Source organism: Saccopteryx bilineata, chromosome 1 (genome assembly GCF_036850765.1).
Source record: "Saccopteryx bilineata isolate mSacBil1 chromosome 1, mSacBil1_pri_phased_curated, whole genome shotgun sequence".
NCBI classification, from domain to species: domain Eukaryota; kingdom Metazoa; phylum Chordata; class Mammalia; order Chiroptera; family Emballonuridae; genus Saccopteryx; species Saccopteryx bilineata.
Genome location: NC_089490.1, coordinates 262,415,718 through 262,435,816, shown reverse-complemented (window position 1 = coordinate 262,435,816; position 20,099 = coordinate 262,415,718). Strand labels below are relative to the sequence as shown.

The following is a 20,099-nucleotide window of genomic DNA, read 5'->3' as shown; positions in this document are numbered from 1 at the left end:
CCTAGTCAATAGAATGATAATGAAAAATATACACCCTTATAGAAGCGGTAATCCTCCAGGGCGTTTCACTATATAGCCTAACAAGCCACTAAAAAGAAAGCCATTCATCTCTTTTGCACAGTTTCAGGCCTTTGCCAGTTGTCCCTGATATGTGACACTACGAGTGAAAATGTAAACACGTACATAAATGTTGTTCATAGGAATTCATGTATCTATGCTAAGGTACCCAAAATGGATGGGAAAGCTACAACCTGCAGTTCCTTTAGTATGTGCCAAGTTGGGGAGTGGAAAGTTGGTTTGGATGCTTGAGTCCATTTCTCCCTATCTGTTATATATATACAGTGTGTCCATAAAGTCATGATGCACTTTTGACTGGTCACAAGAAAGCAACAAAAGACGATAGAAATGTGAAATATGCACCAATTAAAAAGAAAACCCTCTCAGTTTTTGTAGACGATGTGGCAGCATGAGCGCATGCGTAGATGATGACGTAATACTGTATATACAGCGGAGCAGCCCATGGCCATGCCAGTTGAGATGTGGTACAGAGGAAAGTTCAGTGTGTTCTGTGGCTCGCTAAATTTGAATCTGTGACCAAAGTGCAACATGAATATCGGCGCGTTTATAACGAAGAGCCACCACATAGGAATAACGTTACTCGGTGGGATAAGCAGTTGAAGGAAACGGCAGTTTGGTGGAGAAACCCCGTTCTGGTAGGCCATCAGTCAGTGACGAGTCTGTAGAGGCTATACGGGATAGCTACCTAAGGAGCCCTAAAAAGTCTGTGTGTGAGCCCACATTGAACTGCACTAAATAGGTATGACACTGGGAGAGTTTTCCTTTTATTTGGTGCAGATTTCACATTTCTATTGTCTTTTGTTGCTTTCCTGTGACTGGTCAAAAGTGCGCCATGACTTTATGGACACACTGTATGTGAAAAGTTGATACAGCTCATTCCAGTTAGTGAGGTAATTATTGGATTACTTTTCTATACTTTGTATGTTTTTAAAATTTCATTGACCAAAAAGTATATATAAATTCATGACTGTTTCTCTAATCTGGCTCAACCCCTTCATTGTACAGGTAAAGACACAGATGCCTGCCTGGCGTGTAACGTGTATTCAGCGATACCATGTTGGCTGGACAGTTGCTGGCTCCTGGTTCTGCCCAGTTTCCCTCCACTTTGGCCTTCCTCTTTATTTAAGGAACATTTAAATGTTCAGATTCTATCAAGGTATTAGGGAATAGTTAGCAGATGTTCATATCCAGTTAAGCTTTGGTCTATAATTGGTCTCCTGTGCAAATTTATCAAATTTTTCATCAAGATGAATTAATAAATTATAGCCTAGCTTTTGAGAATTACTGGAGCTCTTCTTATGCAGTTCACGGTTTGATCACTGCCCCTCAATCGTGTGGCCAGTCAGATTTCATAATGAATGTTGACCTTTCAAGTCAGCTATGAATGTTAGAAATTACCGCCTGTTGGGGCTTCCCCTCCTCAGCTTGTCTTGCCATGATCAGACATGATCAGTATTCATGTCTCAAAATAAATGTAATTTAAAATTAAGCTGGATTTCAGCTCTTCACAACAGTTGCTAAAGGCCACAGCCCGGTGGGCCTCATGGCTTTTACAGCCCTGGTTGGAGATAATTAGCAGGTTTTTCTGCCATGACAGATGTGACAGAGCCAGATGTGAAACGTTTTCAGGTCTTCCTCTGAAGCCCTGAGCGTAAGGACAGCCAAGGCAGAAATAAACATAGGTGCTTTGGAAAAATATGTTCACCACGTGCCCCTCCCTTCCTCAGCATATTCCTCTTTGTCCTTCACACTGATCCAGGCCTGATTTAGATGATGAAACGCAGGATCATCTTTTTCTTTTCCCAGTAAATAGAAGGCACTGCTGGCAGTAGTTAGGAGATTGGGGAGCTCCTTGGGAAACTGCTTTGGTGAATGGGACTGGTAAACTCAAGGGCAGGAGTGCAGCCCTGTTCAACTCTCACTGCGCCTGCCTTAGCCAAAAAACTATGCAGGCAAATAAAACACTTCCATCTGGTGGCCTTATAGGGCCTGAAAGCATTTCTACCCCATGCCCATCCAGCTCTGACATTCTTAATCAGAGTGTTCTGTCTCTGCCCACCTTGCCTCCTAGTCCCCAGGGGCCAGATAGCCCTGCCCACTCTAAAGTACTGGTGTTGTCTGTACCTTCCCATTCTTCTCTGATCCCTGTCCATGTATTTATTGTACTGTGTGTGCTGCATGTGTGTGCTGCCTAGCTTGTGGGTGGATCTTACCAAAGAGGAACCAATAGAATAAAGTAAAAAGAAATGTTTATGCGCACCATAAGTCCTACTGGGTGCAAAGACCACTTTGCCTTTGTCTCAAGTTGTATATATAGCTGTCTTCTCTGGCTCAGGTAGATCTGCAAGTAAAGACTAAGTGTGCCATCATTGCGCCGCTGTCCAAGTAGAGAGAACAATCCGAGCCTGTAATCCGCAGGCCAGGCAGGCGTCTCCATGTGGTGTTCAGCTAGGGGTCTGAGGAGGAGGAGGTGCTTTGTAGGAAGTGGATCCTCCTCTGCTTGGCTTTCAGATCATAGTACGGGCAGGGTGAATGGCTTCCTTTTCTTCTTAAAGAGTGAAGTGGAGAGAATGCTTTTTGAGATGAACTTGAGCTGAAACTTGAGTTCATAATTGTCTTTCAGTTTCATTTGGGAATTATATACATTTTTTTTCCTGAGGCTGAAAACTGGAGAAGAATCTTTACAAGCTCAAATGCTTAGACGAGGATGAATTATTAAAAAGTTAAGAGTTCTGCCCTGGCCAGGTGACTCAGTGGATAAAGCATTGACCTTGCACACCAGAGGTTGCAATTTAGACCCCCGTTCAGGGCGTGTTAGAGAAGCAGACAGTGAGTGCACAACTAAATGGAACAACTAAGTGAAACAACGAGTTGATTGTTCTCTCTCTCTCTCCCCCCTCTCCCTTACTCTCCTTCCTATCTTTCTCATAAATCAATGGGGGAAAATGTGAATAGGTTCCTGCTACAGTCAAAGTGATGTTACTGTTTACTTGGTAGGGCATCACATGATTTGTTTGTTTGTCTCGTGGGGGTGACACTGCCTGAGAAAAAGCAAGGCTGAATCAACTTAGTCATGCTGGTGAAGGGAAAGGGACCTTGATTTTGCCCAGGTAGTGATGTTTCCACTATTTTATCACGTTATGGATCAGGCGAGTATGGTGTTGTCACCAGCACCTGAGGAGCTGCCTCACTTGGCTGCCATAAGCTTCTCCTTTCCTCAGCAGAAAGGAGTGTGGTGCCTGGATGAATAAATAACGACAGCAGAGGTCACCTCAGCATTTCGCGTCAGCGTCATTATTACTGTGGACAGTGCCAGGTGCTGAGGCAATCTTGAAGTAAATACTCCTATGTCCTGTCTACCTGGCATTTTCTTACTGTGAGATTAAATGCAAATTTGAATTCATTTATTGGGGCTCAGGTGCCTAGAGCAATAAGATGAGGTGAGTCTCAGAGACCTCAGACACAGGAAGTACTGAGATGGAAGGACTGCCCCTTTCTCCAACCCTGGAAAATTACCTACAGAATATGTTAGTAGGGTCTCAGGATTTTAAAAGTTAATATATTAAGAGCTAGATATTTTGAGGTTAAATACAGTATAAAATACCCTTTACTCCTAAAAATGTTAGCAACAAATTCATGTATGAGGCCAAGACCCTACTTTGTGAGTGTAGAGATTTGTTTTGTGTACACATGGAAATCTGTCTTGGCCTGCATTTTATAAAATCTTGTATTGCCATACTGAGGAGCATCTCATGTTTAACATCTTCCTGTTTGGTTGTTGCGAGGTTCAAGAAAGTTCTAAGTACGTTATCATTTTAATACTGTCTCTAGCTTCATGCTGGAGATCCATCCAGAGGGTAGAGAAGATACTTTCAGCTTTGTGTGGCATTTGTCTATAGCAGTGGTCCCTAACCCCCGGGCCACGGACCATTACCAGTCCATGGGCCATTTGGTACCGGTCCGCAGAGAAAGAATAAATAACTTACATTATTTCTGTTTTATTTATATTTAAGTCTGAATGATGTTTTATTTTTTAAAAATGACCAGATAACCTCTGTTACATCTGTCTAAGACTCATTCTTGACGCTTGTCTCGGTCACGTGATACATTTATCTGTCCCACCCTAAAGGCCGGTCCGTGAAAATATTTTCTGACATTAAACCAGTCCGTGGCCCAAAAAAGGTTGGGGACCACTGGTCTATAGGACATGCCAGTTATCTAAGGTTTAGTGTAACATGTTACCAGTACCTCAAGTATGGTAAACTTTTCAAATTCTTAAGCAGTTTGTTTTTAACTTCTTTTAACTTGCTCATGTATCCATAAATGAAGAATTCTATTTTTTCACTCTAAATTGCATTTATAGTCATCTATTTGTGAAGATTACAGGCCTTTACAGAGAGAAGGCAAACACAGGATGAATGTAATATACAGTTTTTTTGTATTTTTATATTTTATATTTTTATATAAACCAAGCAAGTATATTGTTTTCAGGTTTTAGTTAGACATTTCTTTCTGAGATTTTTTTAAAATCACATTTTAGAAATCAATACTTTCCTACCATTTTATGGTAGACTTTACAATAAATAATAGAAATGTTAAATTTTTTGTCTGTGTTGTAAATCTAAATTGTTGGCTATTTATTTTGCTTGTTGTGGTAGTATACTAATTCTTTATCTCCTATAAAAATGCAATTTTAAAGTTTTCTTTAAGACATATTTTCTGAATTTAAGTTTAAATAAGTCAGCATATTTTATTGACGTCCCTATTTATGATACTCATCAGATTACTATTTTTATTTATTTACATTTTAATTTGATTTACAAACCGTATATCAATAATAACTGGTTGTCAAGAAAAATCTTCATAAATGATATAGAGCAAATACTAAATATAAAAATAATACAAATACCCATTTTTTGATAGTTAACCCTTGTTTCAATTAATTTGCTCAAATTAACAAATTCCTTTGCTGAGATTTCAAGGGTATAAATCTGTCATTTTTAATTTCTTTTATTAACACCAGCAAGTTGATATATTTAAAATATCTGTATTGAAATGAAAGGAGACATTAATTTGAATTAATAGTTTCTTTTTAAAACAATCACATTATCTCACTTAATAATTATGAATTTAATAGGTTGAATACAGTTCTTGACAGATGAGTTGATAATATCACAGTCCACCTTCATAATTAAGTATCAAGGGTCTATTCTTATTTAATAGCTTCTTTAAGGCTGAGTAAATGTGATCTTAATTATACTCGCAGATAATGCCAGGGGGTGTTGATTACTCCAGTAAGGAAAAGAAAGTAATGCAGCCTGACCTTAAGGAATTATAAATGTGGGCATGCTGACAAATGATATTAAGCAGCAAATGTCTAAGAGAGAGGATTGGTTTCCAAGTCAAAATTGCTGGGAGAAATTGGGTTTGGTTTTGAAGTGTATTATTTGCATGTTTAGAAATATTCCTTTCAAATATTTATACAAACTCTCAGATATATCCACTATATCTAATTTAGAAGTCAAGTGAAATTTTCTGTTTTCAAGAACCTGCTTTGACAGAGGTATATTCTGAATTAAGAAAACATTACAGTAACCCTTTCATGGTGATTGAGGGCAGCCCAAGTGTGGGCGAGTGGATTGGAGTGCCATGAATCTTACTGCAGGTGAATTCAGTGCGGTAACCTGCTGGTTTTCATTATTCTTCTCTAATTCCCTGATAGTAGAGAATGAAGTGTCCACCTGTATGGAAGAAAAGCAAGTGAAAATAATATCCACTGTACCATCAACCAATATTGCATTTGTCTTATTCTTTGAGGCTGTGAAAGATACTTTGGAATAAAATTAGCCATTCTGTAACTTTCTACTAGCAGAAAGAGGAAAAAAGTAGCTGCCCTGTGCCCATATGTAGCAACTTATTTCTACTCACCAAGTACCAGGACAGAAACAGTGGATGGTGTGCCTGTGAAAAAGGGCCTTCACTGTTATTTTCATACATACTGGAATCCATTTTTACGATTGTGAAATATTTACCTTAATAAGGAATTTGAATGCAGTGTTCAAGATGAAAAATGAATGAGTAGTAAAATACATTTATCGTAGGCATCGGCTGTTCTATTGACAAAAGGCACAAATATAAAATTTGTCTAAATAATTAGATTTTTAATTAGTGCAGCATTGTAAGATTAATGTCATTGTGCTTCATTGCATGTAATTTTGTATTAGAAATTTCATGTCAACAAAGATGCTACCTGTGGTTTGCTGATTTGAATCCTTAATTTATCACTTATATGTATGGCGTGTCACGTATTTGCAGTCAAGAGCTGAAAGAAGACATTTGATTATAGCTTCAGTGGTGGTGAGGAATATTGATGATGTTATACTATCTGAATACTTTCTATTTTCTAATATTCAAGAGGCATCCAACCCTCACATATTAGTGAGTATGTATTAACTTGCAAAAATGTGTGTAATCATACAAGCAGATAGGTTGTTTAATCTCTAGTTTATGCCTGTGTTGAATACACCTGAATTATTATTGCTATTAATTTAGTTCTATATTGTCTTTTTAAAACGTTGTTTTTCCTTTCCTTTTTTTACAGTTGCCGAACAAGCAACCGGAAAAGCTTGATAGGCAATGGGCAGTCATCGGCGTTGCCTCGACCGCACTCACCTCTCTCGGCTCATGCGGGTAACTAGTTATCTTTCCTTGAGTTTTGTTTTATTTCCTTTTGCTAGCTGTTCATGATAATCTAGGCATGTTGAAGTTCAGTTGTTATTTTTATATCTTGTTGGCTTGGTTTTCCTATCAGCATATCACTAAGTTGTTCTTTCTGACATTAGCCCCAAATCCTTATCCTCTTTCAGTGTTCGGACTTTAACGTTGAGAACTTATTTTTATGTGGCGTCCTTTTTCAATTATGTCTTTCTTAATTTCTAAATGTGTGGGTGAGGCAAGACATGTTTACATATTAGGGTTACCTTTGGGAAATGCAGACATGTTGGTTCTTATGAAGAGGATTAGTGTGAAAGAACTGGAGGGGAAGAAAATACCTTTTTCCTCTCCCCTTCTAAGTTCTCCACTAGGAACCCAGTAATCAGATTAACAAGAGGAAAGCATACACACTCATTTAATATAAGTTTCATGTGAAATGGGTGCTTTCATAAGGAAATAAAGACCCAAAGAAATAGTTAAACCTAGTGTTTACACTAGGTTTCATGAAGAGTATAAAGTTATACAAAAATGTGATAGGGCAGAGGTGAGCTAGTTGTGGTTGTAGTAAAGTGGGGGAAACTTAGCAAGGCCTGCTCATTCAGATTCCTGTATCTCTTATCCTTAGATGTAAGGAGAGTACCTTTCACATGAGAGTTTTACGACCTGCTTTAGGGCAGGTCAGAAAGTTCTTGCACACACCCTCTCTCACATTCCTTCAACTTAAAATACTCTATATGCCAAGATGATGTATTGTGGGGTTGCATAGCCTGTATTCCATCAGAACTATTCAACATTTTTTCTCCCTAAAGATGAACTGATCTCATACATTAGCTATTACAAACAGTGCTGCTATGAGCCGTCTAGAACATGTCTTCTCTTGTATGTATATGTGAGTTTATCTAAAGTTTTACCTGTCGGTGGCATATATAATTATCTCTTTCATCCATAATCATTGTAGGGGCAATAAAGATTTAAGAGATGAGGCCCTTGGGCTCAAGTACTAATTATAAGGAAGGTAAAACCATATTACAAAACCTGTAATGATGACTGCTTTGTATAGAGTGTGTGTGTGTGTGTGTGTGTGTGTGTGTGTGTGTGTGTGTATTTTTTAAAGTTCTATCCAAGATGATATAAAGAAGAGAAGGGTTGATTCCAATCAGGAAAGTCTGGGAGAGTTTGAAGGAGCTACTTGCTCAAGATGTTGAAAGATGAACAAGTCATTGACAGATTGAAATGGGGTGAGAGAAGGGGAATTCCCAGCATGTGGCTAGCACGCAGGCAGTGTGTTCTTGATTCTAAGAGAACATACAGGTGGAAAGAGAAATGAAAGTCAGAGAGTAGAAGTTTTGACTTTAAGTGCCTTTCAAGGATTTTGAGGAAGATCTGTGTTTTAGGAAGATGTCTTCAAGATTGTAAAGGATGATGGATTGAAAGAATGAGCAATTAAGCTCTTCCTCTATTATACTGTTTGTGAAACCTGTAACTTAACACTAATGGGCTTTCAGATGATGTTGGTTTCATATTTGAAAAGAGAGCTGTGATTCTTCCTCAGAAATCTCTTTGCTTGCAAGGGTGTGTGTGGGGGGTCTCTCAACTTATGAGTGGGCATTATTGCAACATGTTTGGGGAGAAGGAAGAGACAGATATAGTTGCCCCTTTGGAATAAAATTTTATTTTATTTATAGTAATAAAAATGGCATAGTAATAAAAGGTAAAAGATAAATCGGTAAAATTGTGATACCATAGCAAGACTACTAAGGTCCAGAAGTGCTGCTCCCAGGTAAAACTTTAGAGAAACTTGTGCACAGATACATAAGAAGTCATGTTCTGGACTGCTCATGACAGCATTGTATGCAGTAGCTAAACATCTGATGCAATATTTATTAATTGGTAGCTGGAGAAATGAATTGTGGTATAGTCATCCACAGAACACTGTGCACATGGAAGAACACAAACTAGCCTGGCCCAAATCTACATCAGAACGCAAAGATAGTTTGGGGCAACAAAAGCAAGTTACAAAAGAATATTACTTAAACCACTCATGTAAGGCTAACATGATGCTACACAGAAGATTTTGTTTAGGGATACATACAAACATATACACAGAATATGTATATGTGTAAATATGTTTGTAGTAAGACTATAAAGGAAAACATGCTGACTTAAAAAACCCATTTCATGAGAGTAGTTAACCCTTGAGAGGTGTGAGCGGTATAATTGGGGAGAGGGATAAGCAGTTGGTAATGTATTTCCAAAGCTGTGTGATGTTCACACAACTATTTGTATTGCTACCATTTATACTTTGCATATTTATGTTACATCATTGTCATGATAGTAAAAGCTGACAGGGGGTCAGGCAAGGCCACCTAACTTCCCGGGGGCCGAATTCTATATTTTTCATTGTTACTTTCTTCTAGCACAGTGCTCAACAGTATATACGAGGTGCTCAGTGCATAAGGTGCTCCATATAACTCAAAAGGGATTAAAAAATTAATCCTACACCCCTTTGTAGCATTCTTTAGTAATTGTACCACACTTCATGTGTCTTGTGATTAGTCTTGTCTTACTGTGATTTTCTTCAGTTCTCATATAGAGATTAGAGAAAATGTGGTTAAGACTTTAATGATCCTTTTAATTATTTTTCTTTTCTCTGGCTAGATTAGCTTGAATTCTTTTCCCTTCAAGCACAATTTTAGTATTTAATCAGAAGAGCAAACGGGCAAGAGGAGCCCTCCTTTCAGGGTCTGAGAGTATTTTTCCTCATGTTCCTGAGCCAACAGGTTGTTACTCAGAAGCTGTAGAAGTCTGTCAGACTTTTTGTGACAAATGGCATTTATCACAGTCTGGTAGATTCCTGTCTCAGTATAAAAAGAAGAAAATGTAAATGAAGGAAAGAGCCAGTCTTTGGGTCTCAATAATGTGAAGGGTGTCTTCACTCATCATGCCTTTTACCTCTTCCTTCCTGTTGCTACATTCTCTGTCATGCGTTTGGTACATAGAATGCCAGGTGAGGGGTCCTAAATGTCTTCGTGAAAAACGAGAGACAGAAAAACTGCCATCCCTCAGTGCTCATTGACCCAAACGATAAAGTTATACTTTCTGTTTTTCTAAGGTAGGGTTGGGATGAGTCAGGCCCCTCAATGACACATGCATTTCTACCCATCCAATGAGTGACTCAGCAGAGATGAGAACTTTGTGTAGATGCATCAGTAGCACTCTGAGGAAAAAGTGATGCTGGCACAGTGTGCTGGAGCTTGTCTCCACAGATACAGTAGTGTTCGTTGACAGCCAGGGATTCCTCAAAGGGCAGTGAGCATGACAGTCCCATTAGAGAAAGGGAAAGCAGCACGTCCTGGGCTCCTATTCCCTGGAAGATTCTAAGCACGAAATTTAGACCAGGAGCCCCAATGAAAAAGACTAGTGTGTCTCTTCTGAGATGAAAATGCCTGTGCAATAAACAAAATCAAAAGAAAAAGTGAAAAATTTTATGCATGTAATTGACAAACATCTGATTGCCTTAATATATAAAGAGCTTATGTAAATTAATGTGAAAATTGATGATGCACCAAGGACAAATGGGCAAAAGATGTAAATGATATGTCACAGAAAAAAGGAAATTAAACTGGCCAACAAAAACATGAGATGTTGATTCATTGCAATCATAAGAGAAGTGTGAACCAGGATAATGAACCAGGTTCATCTAGCATGGTGTCAAAAAAAATTTTTTTTTAATTGGTAGACTCTCAACAATAGGAAGGTGTGGTGAAGCCGTTACTTTCATGTAACTTACAGGGTTGGGCAAAAGTAGGTCTACAATTGTAATACAAATAAATGATAATACAAAAATAAACTGTGTTTCCTGTACTCACATCTGTAAACCTACTTTTGCCCACTTCTGTAATCAGCATCTAGGTACTACAATCAAGGGATTTTGCAGACGTAATTAAAGTCCTAAATCAGCTAACCTTTTATACAGAGATTGTTTGAGCAGACCTGACCCAGTCATATGAGCTCCTTAAAAGAAAGCATTTTCGCCTGACCTGTGGTGACGCAGTGGATCAAGTGTCAACCTAGAACGCTGAGGTTGCTGATTTGAAACCCCGGTCTTGCCTGGTCAAGGCATGTATGGGACTTTATGCTTCCTGCTCCTCCCCCGTTCCTTCTGTCTCTTTCCTCTCTCTCTCTCCTCTCTCTTTCTAATAAAAATGAATAAATAAATAAAAATAAAAAAAAGAAAAGAAAGCATTTTCCCTGGTGGCTGGCTGGAGAAGTTAGCGATGGGAACATGGGGATGACTGGCTGTGGTGCTGCGGGCTCCGGAAGGGGGCAGCCTCCAGAAGCGAGAGCAGCCCCTGGCTGCCAGCCAGGATGACATGGAGACCTCGATCCTGAACCTCAGTGATCTGAATCTGTCCACAACCTGGATGAGCTGGGAAGCAGATTCTTTCCCAGTCTCCAGATAAGAGCCCAGCCCAATTGAAACTTTGATTTTGGCCACATGATACCCTGAGAAGGGAAACTAGGTGAGGGTTCTCGGGGAACTAGGAGCTTGTGAATTGCTGCCTTTCACTGACTGGGGCTTTACAATCTCTTGAGAGCCCCCCTGAGCCCAAGCCAGTCAAGCCCACCTAGACTTCTGCCTCCTAGAACTCTAAGATTAATAAACAGATTATCGTTTTAAGCCACTTAAATTGTTGGTAACTTATTACATAACAATAGAAAACTAATGAAGGTATTATTTTGTTTTTTCTATTGGTCATATTGTTAGAGCCATATTTTATAATAAAATCACTACATGTTAATTTTCTTACCTTCCTATTCCACAAAGATAAACATTACTAAGCTTCTCCTTTCTCCCTCCAAAGATTCCTTATGAATATATGTAAATATATTTGCTTGAATAACTTGGGTACAGGAATCTTGAGGAGAGCCTTTTAAAATTCCGCCTGCCACAATGTCATTGCCATATTGTATTTGATTCTAGTGCTGAAAGTATGAGCTCTAAAAGTTACACTTCTAGAGGATGAGCCACAGATCAGATGTACATAAATAACTAAGACCTGATGATTCTAAGCTTTTAAAGTCCCAAGAGCAAATATTGCCCTGTTGGTCAAAATATCTAACCTTTTGTGTCTCCAAAAATTGTTTTACTGGAAGAATTTCTGAAAGAAATGATGGAAAGAATTACTTTCCTATTGGACAACTCTGGAAATTATTAAAGACAGGAAATATCTTTAAAAAGTTCATATAACCTGTTAGGTTAGTATCTAGTTGAAAATATATAATTTCTGGAGGATTAGTCGCCACTGTCTTTGCTGCTGCTCTGTTTACCAAACTCCTCTTTGAAGATGTAACTGAACTAAAATTTCCATTCCTACCAATAGTGCACAAGGGTTTCCTTTTCCCTAACTCCTTTCCTCACCATTTATGATTTCTTGTCTCTTTGACAATGTAAGGTGAATATCTTAGTATGTTTAATGTGCATGTTTTATTAATCTTTCATAATGTCGCCGATACTCTTTTGTGATTTACTATTTGACTATTGGATAATTTTTATTCCCTTTTATCCTTTTGTAGTCCAGTTTGTCAGCCTTCTTCTTTCTGATTTCTTCCATTTTTGTTGCCTTTGTGCCTAGTTGTTGCAGTTTCATTTTATGAACAAGGCTGGTCCTGCTCTAAAGAAGCTTGGGCTCTGACTTCACTGTTTCTTCTGCCCTCTGTGTGCTTGACACATTTGGTATTGGTGATGAGCTTCTTTACTTTCTCATTCTCCCTAGTGTGTTGTACAGGGTGATGGTGTCCTCAAGCACTAGGCGAGGTTTTGAACTACAAGGTTTTTCTGAATTCTTCCTAAATTTATAAGCTAGCCTTCAAAGGGAAGAAGATAGCAATCCAGAAAGCCATCAGAGCAGTTTCTCTCTGCTCCCTGGACGACGAAGGGCGATTGTACACTTACGTCTTTCTGCTCCGGTGTCCGTGGTCCCATCACGTCTGCATGCAGCATGCAGGCGGCGGGGGGAGGGCTGTGACTTGTGAATGTTTAGTTTGCTGGTGGGAACAATGTAGTCAGTACAGAGGAATGATCTTTACGTGACTGTGAAAGATTTCTCCTTGGGTGAGGTGAGGCTAGGGACATAGCCCTGAATGTAATAGTGCCTTCATTTCATTTATTTTTGAGACTTTCATTCAAAAGCCATTAGCAGGTTTTTCATGCTTGATATATTATTTGCCAAGCTATCTAAATCTGCTTTGTAGATCTTTTTTAAAAATGTTCATTCAACAAAGCAGTGACCTCCTTTGGCCAGATAGACATGATGGCACAAGACAAATGATTTCCTTGCTTCTTCATATTTGGATAATAGAACAAAGCACATTGTGTGCCCACAGAGTCATGGCATGCTGACTGTTAGCTGTAATAGAAATTAGGTTTTCTGATGCCCCTACAACCTCTCTTTCTTTAAAAAGATAGAAACTGTCTTTTTCTACTCAAGAGGAATCTCTGATAAAGTCACTCATTGTCATCTTTTTCCTAAGTATAAGCAGATATCAACAAAATCACCTTAAACCTATGAAGCCTGTGTTCAGTTCAGAGCACCTTGAAATCTTTCTAACATGGGTTTCATGTTATGTGGGTTAACGCTGGCAAGTCATTTAGTCAGCCTGGGATGGGGCATCACCTGGGAATCACCTGGTTTTCTTAAAACCTTCAAAGGAGGCCCTGGCCAGTTGGCTCAGCGGTAGAGCGTCAGCCTGGCGTGCGGGGGACCCGGGTTCGATTCTCGGCCAGGGCACATAGGAGAGGCGCCCATTTGCTTCTCCACCCCCCCCCTTCCTCTCTGTCTCTCTCTTCCCCTCCTGCAGCCAAGGCTCCATTGGAGCAAAGATGGCCTGGGCACTGGAGATGGCTCCTTGGCCACTGCCCCAGGCGCTAGAGTGGCTCTGGTCACGGCAGAGCGTCGCCCCTGGTGGGCGTGCCGGGTGGATCCTGGTCAGGCGCATGCGGGAGTCTGTCAGACTGTCTCTCCCCGTTTCCAGCTTCAGAAAAATACAAAAAAAAAAAAAACCTTCAAAGGACCAAGACCAGATTTCTTAATCTAGTGTGTGTGTTCAAGTTTTATGATTTTACAATGCATCTATCTTGTGATTTTAAGTTTTTCTGCATTATAGAGAATGCCATCTTTCTTATTCTATGCTCTACTCAGGGTTTTATATTTTAATCCTTAGCCTTTGTGTAATTGCCGATTGTTGGCCTGAGTAATGACACATCTTGCCCTTCCTGCTTAAGGAAAAGGATGATGAAATCAGATGACTGACGTCAGTGTGTTTTCCTAGTTTTGGGTATTGCTTTGTGTTGAATCACTAATGATGAGTATATAACAGCATCATCAACATTTGTTAATTTTGTCATGAAGATCCCTCTGCTTTGTGACCTCTACTTATCATTTTGGTCCTTTAAGAAGGCTGTAATATTTATGTGCAACTTATTCCTAATAATAATTTAATGACTGACATCTTTCATATTCCCCTAATCTCTTAATGTAGAATTTAATCTGAATGGCCTTTGATTTAGCTTTTTAGCATCTCTATTATACATTGAAGCTTTTGGAAGCTGGCCTGTAAATTTAATTTTAAAGCTCCTCTGTGTTAACAAAAGTGATACTGTATTAGTTTCGGGAGTTTTGTTTGTTTTTGTTTTAGAACATGGGTCCCCTGGGCAACCACTCAGGAAGACTTTTCTTTTCCATCCACTGGGAAGGACTCAATTCTTTTCTCTTTTTTTCAATCAAAATTTTATAATTGTTTCATTTTTATACATCAACTGTAGATATTCTTTGGTTTGATGGCTAAAGTAACAGTTGGAGCTTAATTGCATATTCTCTGAGTTAGAACTGACAGGATTCAGTGGTAGGTGAGATGTAGGGTAAAAAAGAGGTGATCAGAGGTGGCTTCCAGCTGTCTTGCTGAGGATATGGTGGATGACAGGGGCATTTCCCAGGATAGAGAAGACAAGAACAGATGTGAGCTAATGCTTGAGAGTCCACTTTGCTGCTTATTGGGTTCAACATACCAGTGAGATACCTAAGTGACAAACAGTTGTCATTTGGGTGTGAAACTTAAGGGGCTGAATTAGTTTGGCTGTGAAACTTAAGAGGCTGACTCAGTTTGGAAGCCATTCATTTATAGATAGTATTTAAAACCTTGGGAGGGGATGAAATCATTGAGAGAAAAAGATTTAGAGTGAGAAGACAGACCTGTGTTGAGTCTACAGTGCCAACATTTAGTGGTTCTGAGAGGACAAGTAGCCAGCAAGAAATGGAGAAGCAGCAATGTGAGGGGCAAAAGGGGAAGAGGAGAATATAGTGTCTCAGAATCCTAGAGGAGACAGGGCATGCAGAAAGAGGTCGTGGGTAGTTGTACTATTATCAAGTTGATATAATATGATATATACTTCATTGTTTTAAAATATATATATATAAATGTATCTATGTATTACTGTATCTACTGAATTCCTGGAAGTTCATAGTCACCCCCCCCCCAAATAACCCCCCAAAACAAACCCCTTTTTTTATCTACTATTTGAAAAAATGGATATTCCCTCATGTTGAGGGTGCTTTTATTTTAAAATCTATGATAAATAATCACCTAGAAAATAAAAGGTGCATTTAAAATCCTTGCTAAATCACTTCTCTCTTCACCCTCAAGGTTTTTAGAACTCGCTCCTCTCAGACCAGACAGCTTCAGTGCCTGTCACGTGACTTTGGTTTTTCTGGTACTGTGGTACAAGGACAGCCTCAGTGACTTTGGTTTTTCTGGTACTGTGGTACAAGGACAGCCTTCGACAGCTTGGTCCCAGGTTATCTCTGAATGTGAGTTAGTGGTCCTTAGCTGTACGTAAAAACAGACTAGCTTCTTCAGCCCATGAGCAGGCGAGAGTGTGGATTTGGATCACAGAAAAGCGAACTTTTGCACAGAGATAGAAGAACTTGAGGCCAGGGTTCCGCTAGCATGGGGATCAGCCAGCTGTTCTGATTAAGTGCCCAGTGCCTCTGGTAAAAGGCTAGATGTTCAATATAACCAAAGTGGCCTTTATCTGTGGGGCAACCTGCCAGAGAGGTTTAAAAATCTACATTTCAAATTCAACTACATATACTAAAGATCATTTTCTCACCTAGCGTGGACAGCTGTGCCCATCTCTATCTTTGAACTTACTCTGGCATTCTTAGAATACTGGCTTTCATGACACTTCAGTGCAAATTTTTGTATTTACTGCAGTAGTGTGTGAGTACTTCTCTACAAAGGCCATGCAAATTGCAGGCTTTTCAAGTTCTACGCTTTTATGTCAGGAGAAACAGTGGGTAAATTACAGAGCTTGTCACGATGTGTTACGGTGCTCACGTGCTGGTGACCCTCACCAGTTCAGAGGGCTCGGCTGTGGGGAGGAGCTGCCAGCCACACGCCTGCTGCGGAGTTGAGAGCAGATTATGGTTTCCTTGGACTAGTGAAGAGGAGGTGGAGGCGATTCAGAAGAGTAGACATGGAAGAAAAGTTACATAGTTTAGGAAGAAGAGATGAGATTTTCTTTAAAGAAAAGCAAACAAAGTTTTCCGAAAAAAGGTCTTTAAAACCCCTTTCTTTTTATGAAAGCTGTGCATATTTTTGGTAGAAAATTTAGAAAATGCAAGGAAGTATAAAAATCATCTATATCCTTATCCATCACTCAGAATTAACTACTTAACACGTGGGTTTTTGTCTAAATGTATATATTTTATATATCCATATCTATTATAACATTAATTTATGTAAACATATTTGTGCATACAAACATAAATTAATGTATACACATATATTGTAAGTGCAGGATCATAATTTTATCTAGATCATTTCCTTTTGATATTATTTTGAAATTTTTGCATATCATTAAATGTCTTTTTTTCCCCAAATGCTTGTTTTAATGAGTACAAAATATTGCAGCTCATGAATGTGCAATAGTTAACTTCCCCTAAAGAATATTTTGACTGCTAGGTTTTTTTTGTGTTTTTTTTTGTATTTTTCTGAAGCTGGAAATGGGGAGAGACAGTCAGACAGACTCCCGCATGCGCCTGACCGGGATCCACCCGGCACGCCCTCCAGGGGCTATGCTCTGCCCACCAGAGGGCGATGCTTTGCCCCTCAGGGGGGTCGCTCTGCTGCGACCAGAGCCACTCTAGTGCCTGGGGCAGAGGCCAAGGAGCCATCCCCAGCGCCCGGGCCATCTTTGCTCCAATGGAGCCTCGCTGCAGGAGGGGAAGAGAGAGACAGAGGGAAAGGAGGGGGGGGGTGGAGAAGCAAATGGGCGCCTCTCCTATGTGCCCTGGCCGGGAATCGAACCCGGGTCCCCCGCACGCCAGGCCGACGCTCTATCGCTGAGCCAACCGGCCAGGGCCTTGACTGCTAGTTTTTTATTTTTGTAAGTAATGTTGTGGTGAATAGTATTATACAAAATTCTTTGTGATCAACTCAGATTAGTTTCTCAACCTAGTCTGGGACGTTATTCTTTAAAATGCTGGCCTTCTGTTGTCTTGTATTTGTACTGTTGAGTTGTGCATTGTTGTCTGACTTCAGTGTTTGAGGTCCTGAGAGTCAGAGATTGGGTCCATGGGAAACGCTCTTTAATGCTTGCTGCAAATGACATTTAATAAGCATCAGGAATGTGTTGTGTAGGCACCAAAACAACGTAACATGTATCTAAGTACATCTCAAGTGTGTTCTCTCTAGGTGAAACAATAGTTTGTCCTGTTGAGCTTCCAGGAACTCTGCACCCAGTGACATTGTGGTGACCTGGAGAAGCTAGTGAGGTAAACGAAGAAGGAACTGTTCTGCGAAGCCGCTGAGCTGTTCGCACTTCACGGTGTGTTCCTGCTTTCCCAGGCACTGCAGACTGCACTCTAGTGTCGAAAGCTCCAGCTACTGTATCACCCCGTGTCCTGCTACCCGAGCCCCACTGATTTTGAGATCTCTAACAACTGGTAAAGTTCTAAATGGTGTACATGATACATACTGGACCTCAGGGGAAAGGTCTGGATTTTGCTCACCTCTACCAGGTATCAGAGGTGCTACTTTGAGCAAATCCCTTTCGAGATCTCAATCTCCTTTGCTGTAAAGTGGCAGTAATAGAACTTGCCCTTGCAGCCTCGAATGAATGATTAATTAAATGTGACAGTATTTGCAATATTATAAAATGCTGAGCAGTGTGAGGTTTTAAGAAACTATGAAAGCATTATTATAACCAATCTGAATTTGGGATGTGGTTAAAATGATAGGACACCATGGTGTGTAAATTTGAAGCAAATGAGAACACAGGCTCGTTGGAGTCTTCAAGTGGATTACTGGCCGTGAGATGTGTAACGGGCTCTGCTGGGACTCACCTGGAGCAGCCTTGTGATATTTCCATGTTGGCACACCAGCCTCCGGAGGACCCTCCTCTGGTGCTCTTACTCTGGCCTCAAGCTGACTTGGGGAACAAACAGCACTTTTCAAAAAGTCACCGCTAGTGGACAGAACCGCAGTTCCAGAGGAGCTGTGTCGGGGAAAGGGAGTAGGAAGGGTAATTTGGGATTGGGGTTCCCAGCCCCCCAGTCCACCTTTGCTTCAGTCAGGGAAAAATCAACCTTGTCACAGTTGGGGCGACAGTGTGCTTTTCCTTGAGCTAAAGGTAAAGACCAGAGCCCGGGCTGGAACCCTGCTGGCTGGTCTCTGCCTCTTGCCTCCTTCCCAGCGAGGCCCTGGAGTCTGACCCAAAGGTGCCCTCTGGAGGGACCAGGGAAGACCTGGGTTGTACTCTCCCTTCTGGGGCCCGAACGCAGTGTCGAGATGAATAATTGTCATTTATTTGTCTTCTATCTTATTCTGTCAAAGAACTTGGTTCCTCACGTGAAGGTGGCTTGGGATGGGGGACTCACTTTTTGAAAAGAAACACGTAGGTTTACAGATATTTAGTTGTTGTAATGATCATTCATGGCATGTTTTAAGAGTAGAGAAAATATCCAGGTTATTTTAGGAATGAAGTATGGTGCTATAATACTTAAAAATTTGAGTACCTGGTAGTCAGGAGATGAGCAGGGTAACAACAGTACACTAACCTGTCCCCATGGCTCTATCAGGTCAAGGATGGTCAGCTGGCAGTGGCACTACCTAATAAACAAGTGAGGATATGTTTATCCTTTTTCCTTAGACAGAAAGAGGTTAATACTTCAGGTTAATATTTTGAAAGTTTTATGAAGGTCTGCTGTTGATCACCTATGACTTTGAACAATTCCGATATCTCCACATGGTTTTAATTTCCTGTTCTGTTAAAGAAGGAGGGGGTATTGTGTGTATTCTTTTTAAATATTTCTTCTAAGGCAACATAACTTCATATTTCTAGTTCTTTTGGTATAAAGGAATCTTTTACCATGTGGTCTCAGGATTAATTCATATTGGCCTTGTGTTCTTCATTGGCAGCCTGCTTTTTAAATTTTTAATTCTTTTATTTTAGTGAGAGGAGGTGAGGCAGAAAGACAGACTCCTGCATGCGCCCAGACCAGGATCCACCCAGGAAGCCCACTAGGGGGCGATGCTCTGCCCATCTGGGGCCCTTGCTCCGTTGCGCCATGAGCCATTTTTAGCACCTAAGTCAGAGGCCATGGAGCCATTTTCAGTGCCCGAGGCCAGCTCGCTCAAGCCTATCAAGCCATGGCTGTGGGAGGAGAAGAGAGAGACAGGAAGGGAGAAAGAGAAAGAGAGAGAGGGGTGGAGAAGCAGATGGTCACTTCTACTGTGTGCCCTGACCAGGAATCAAACCCGAGACATCCACATACTGGGCCAAGGCTCTACCACCGAGCCAACCGGCCAGGGCTGGCAGCCTGCTTTAAGTATTCTAGAAGCTAATAAAAATCTCTCAGCATCGAAAAGATTAAGGAAAAAGTAATTATGGGACAACCATTTGGACTCTGCATATATAAGATGGGGGGATTCCTAAGTAACCCACAAACATGTTCTGGATATAGGTGTATGGTCACGTTTTTCATTTCATTGTCATCTGAAGATGGATGTTTTATTTATAAGGACTTTTGATGGGAAAACTGGTTATACTGTTGTCTGAGTCTCCCAGGCACATTTTGAAGAGTTTGGACTTCAGAATGTATTATCTGGAGTAGTAATACATCTCAGTTTGTGGCAAGTGTATCTAGATACTAGAACAGTTAAGCCTAAAAGCCTCTTTTCGCACCTGTGGGAATGCACTGGAAATCTGTGGTAATTACCAGAGTGACCTGCCAGCCATTGAAGGT

The 20,099-nt window shown here is 40.3% G+C and overlaps 1 protein-coding gene across 9 annotated transcripts in view; it reads left to right on the top strand.

Annotated features, from left to right (window-relative positions):
• The window catches only part of MAST4 (microtubule associated serine/threonine kinase family member 4), a 627,450-nt gene that overhangs the window by 500,766 nt on the left and 106,585 nt on the right, over nt 1-20,099 (top strand). For all 9 annotated transcript variants that reach the window (XM_066241988.1, XM_066242046.1, XM_066241987.1 and 6 more), the window contains one exon: nt 6,680-6,768. In XM_066241988.1, the coding sequence (XP_066098085.1) occupies nt 6,680-6,768 (89 nt within the window). The remainder of the gene's footprint in view (nt 1-6,679; nt 6,769-20,099) is intronic.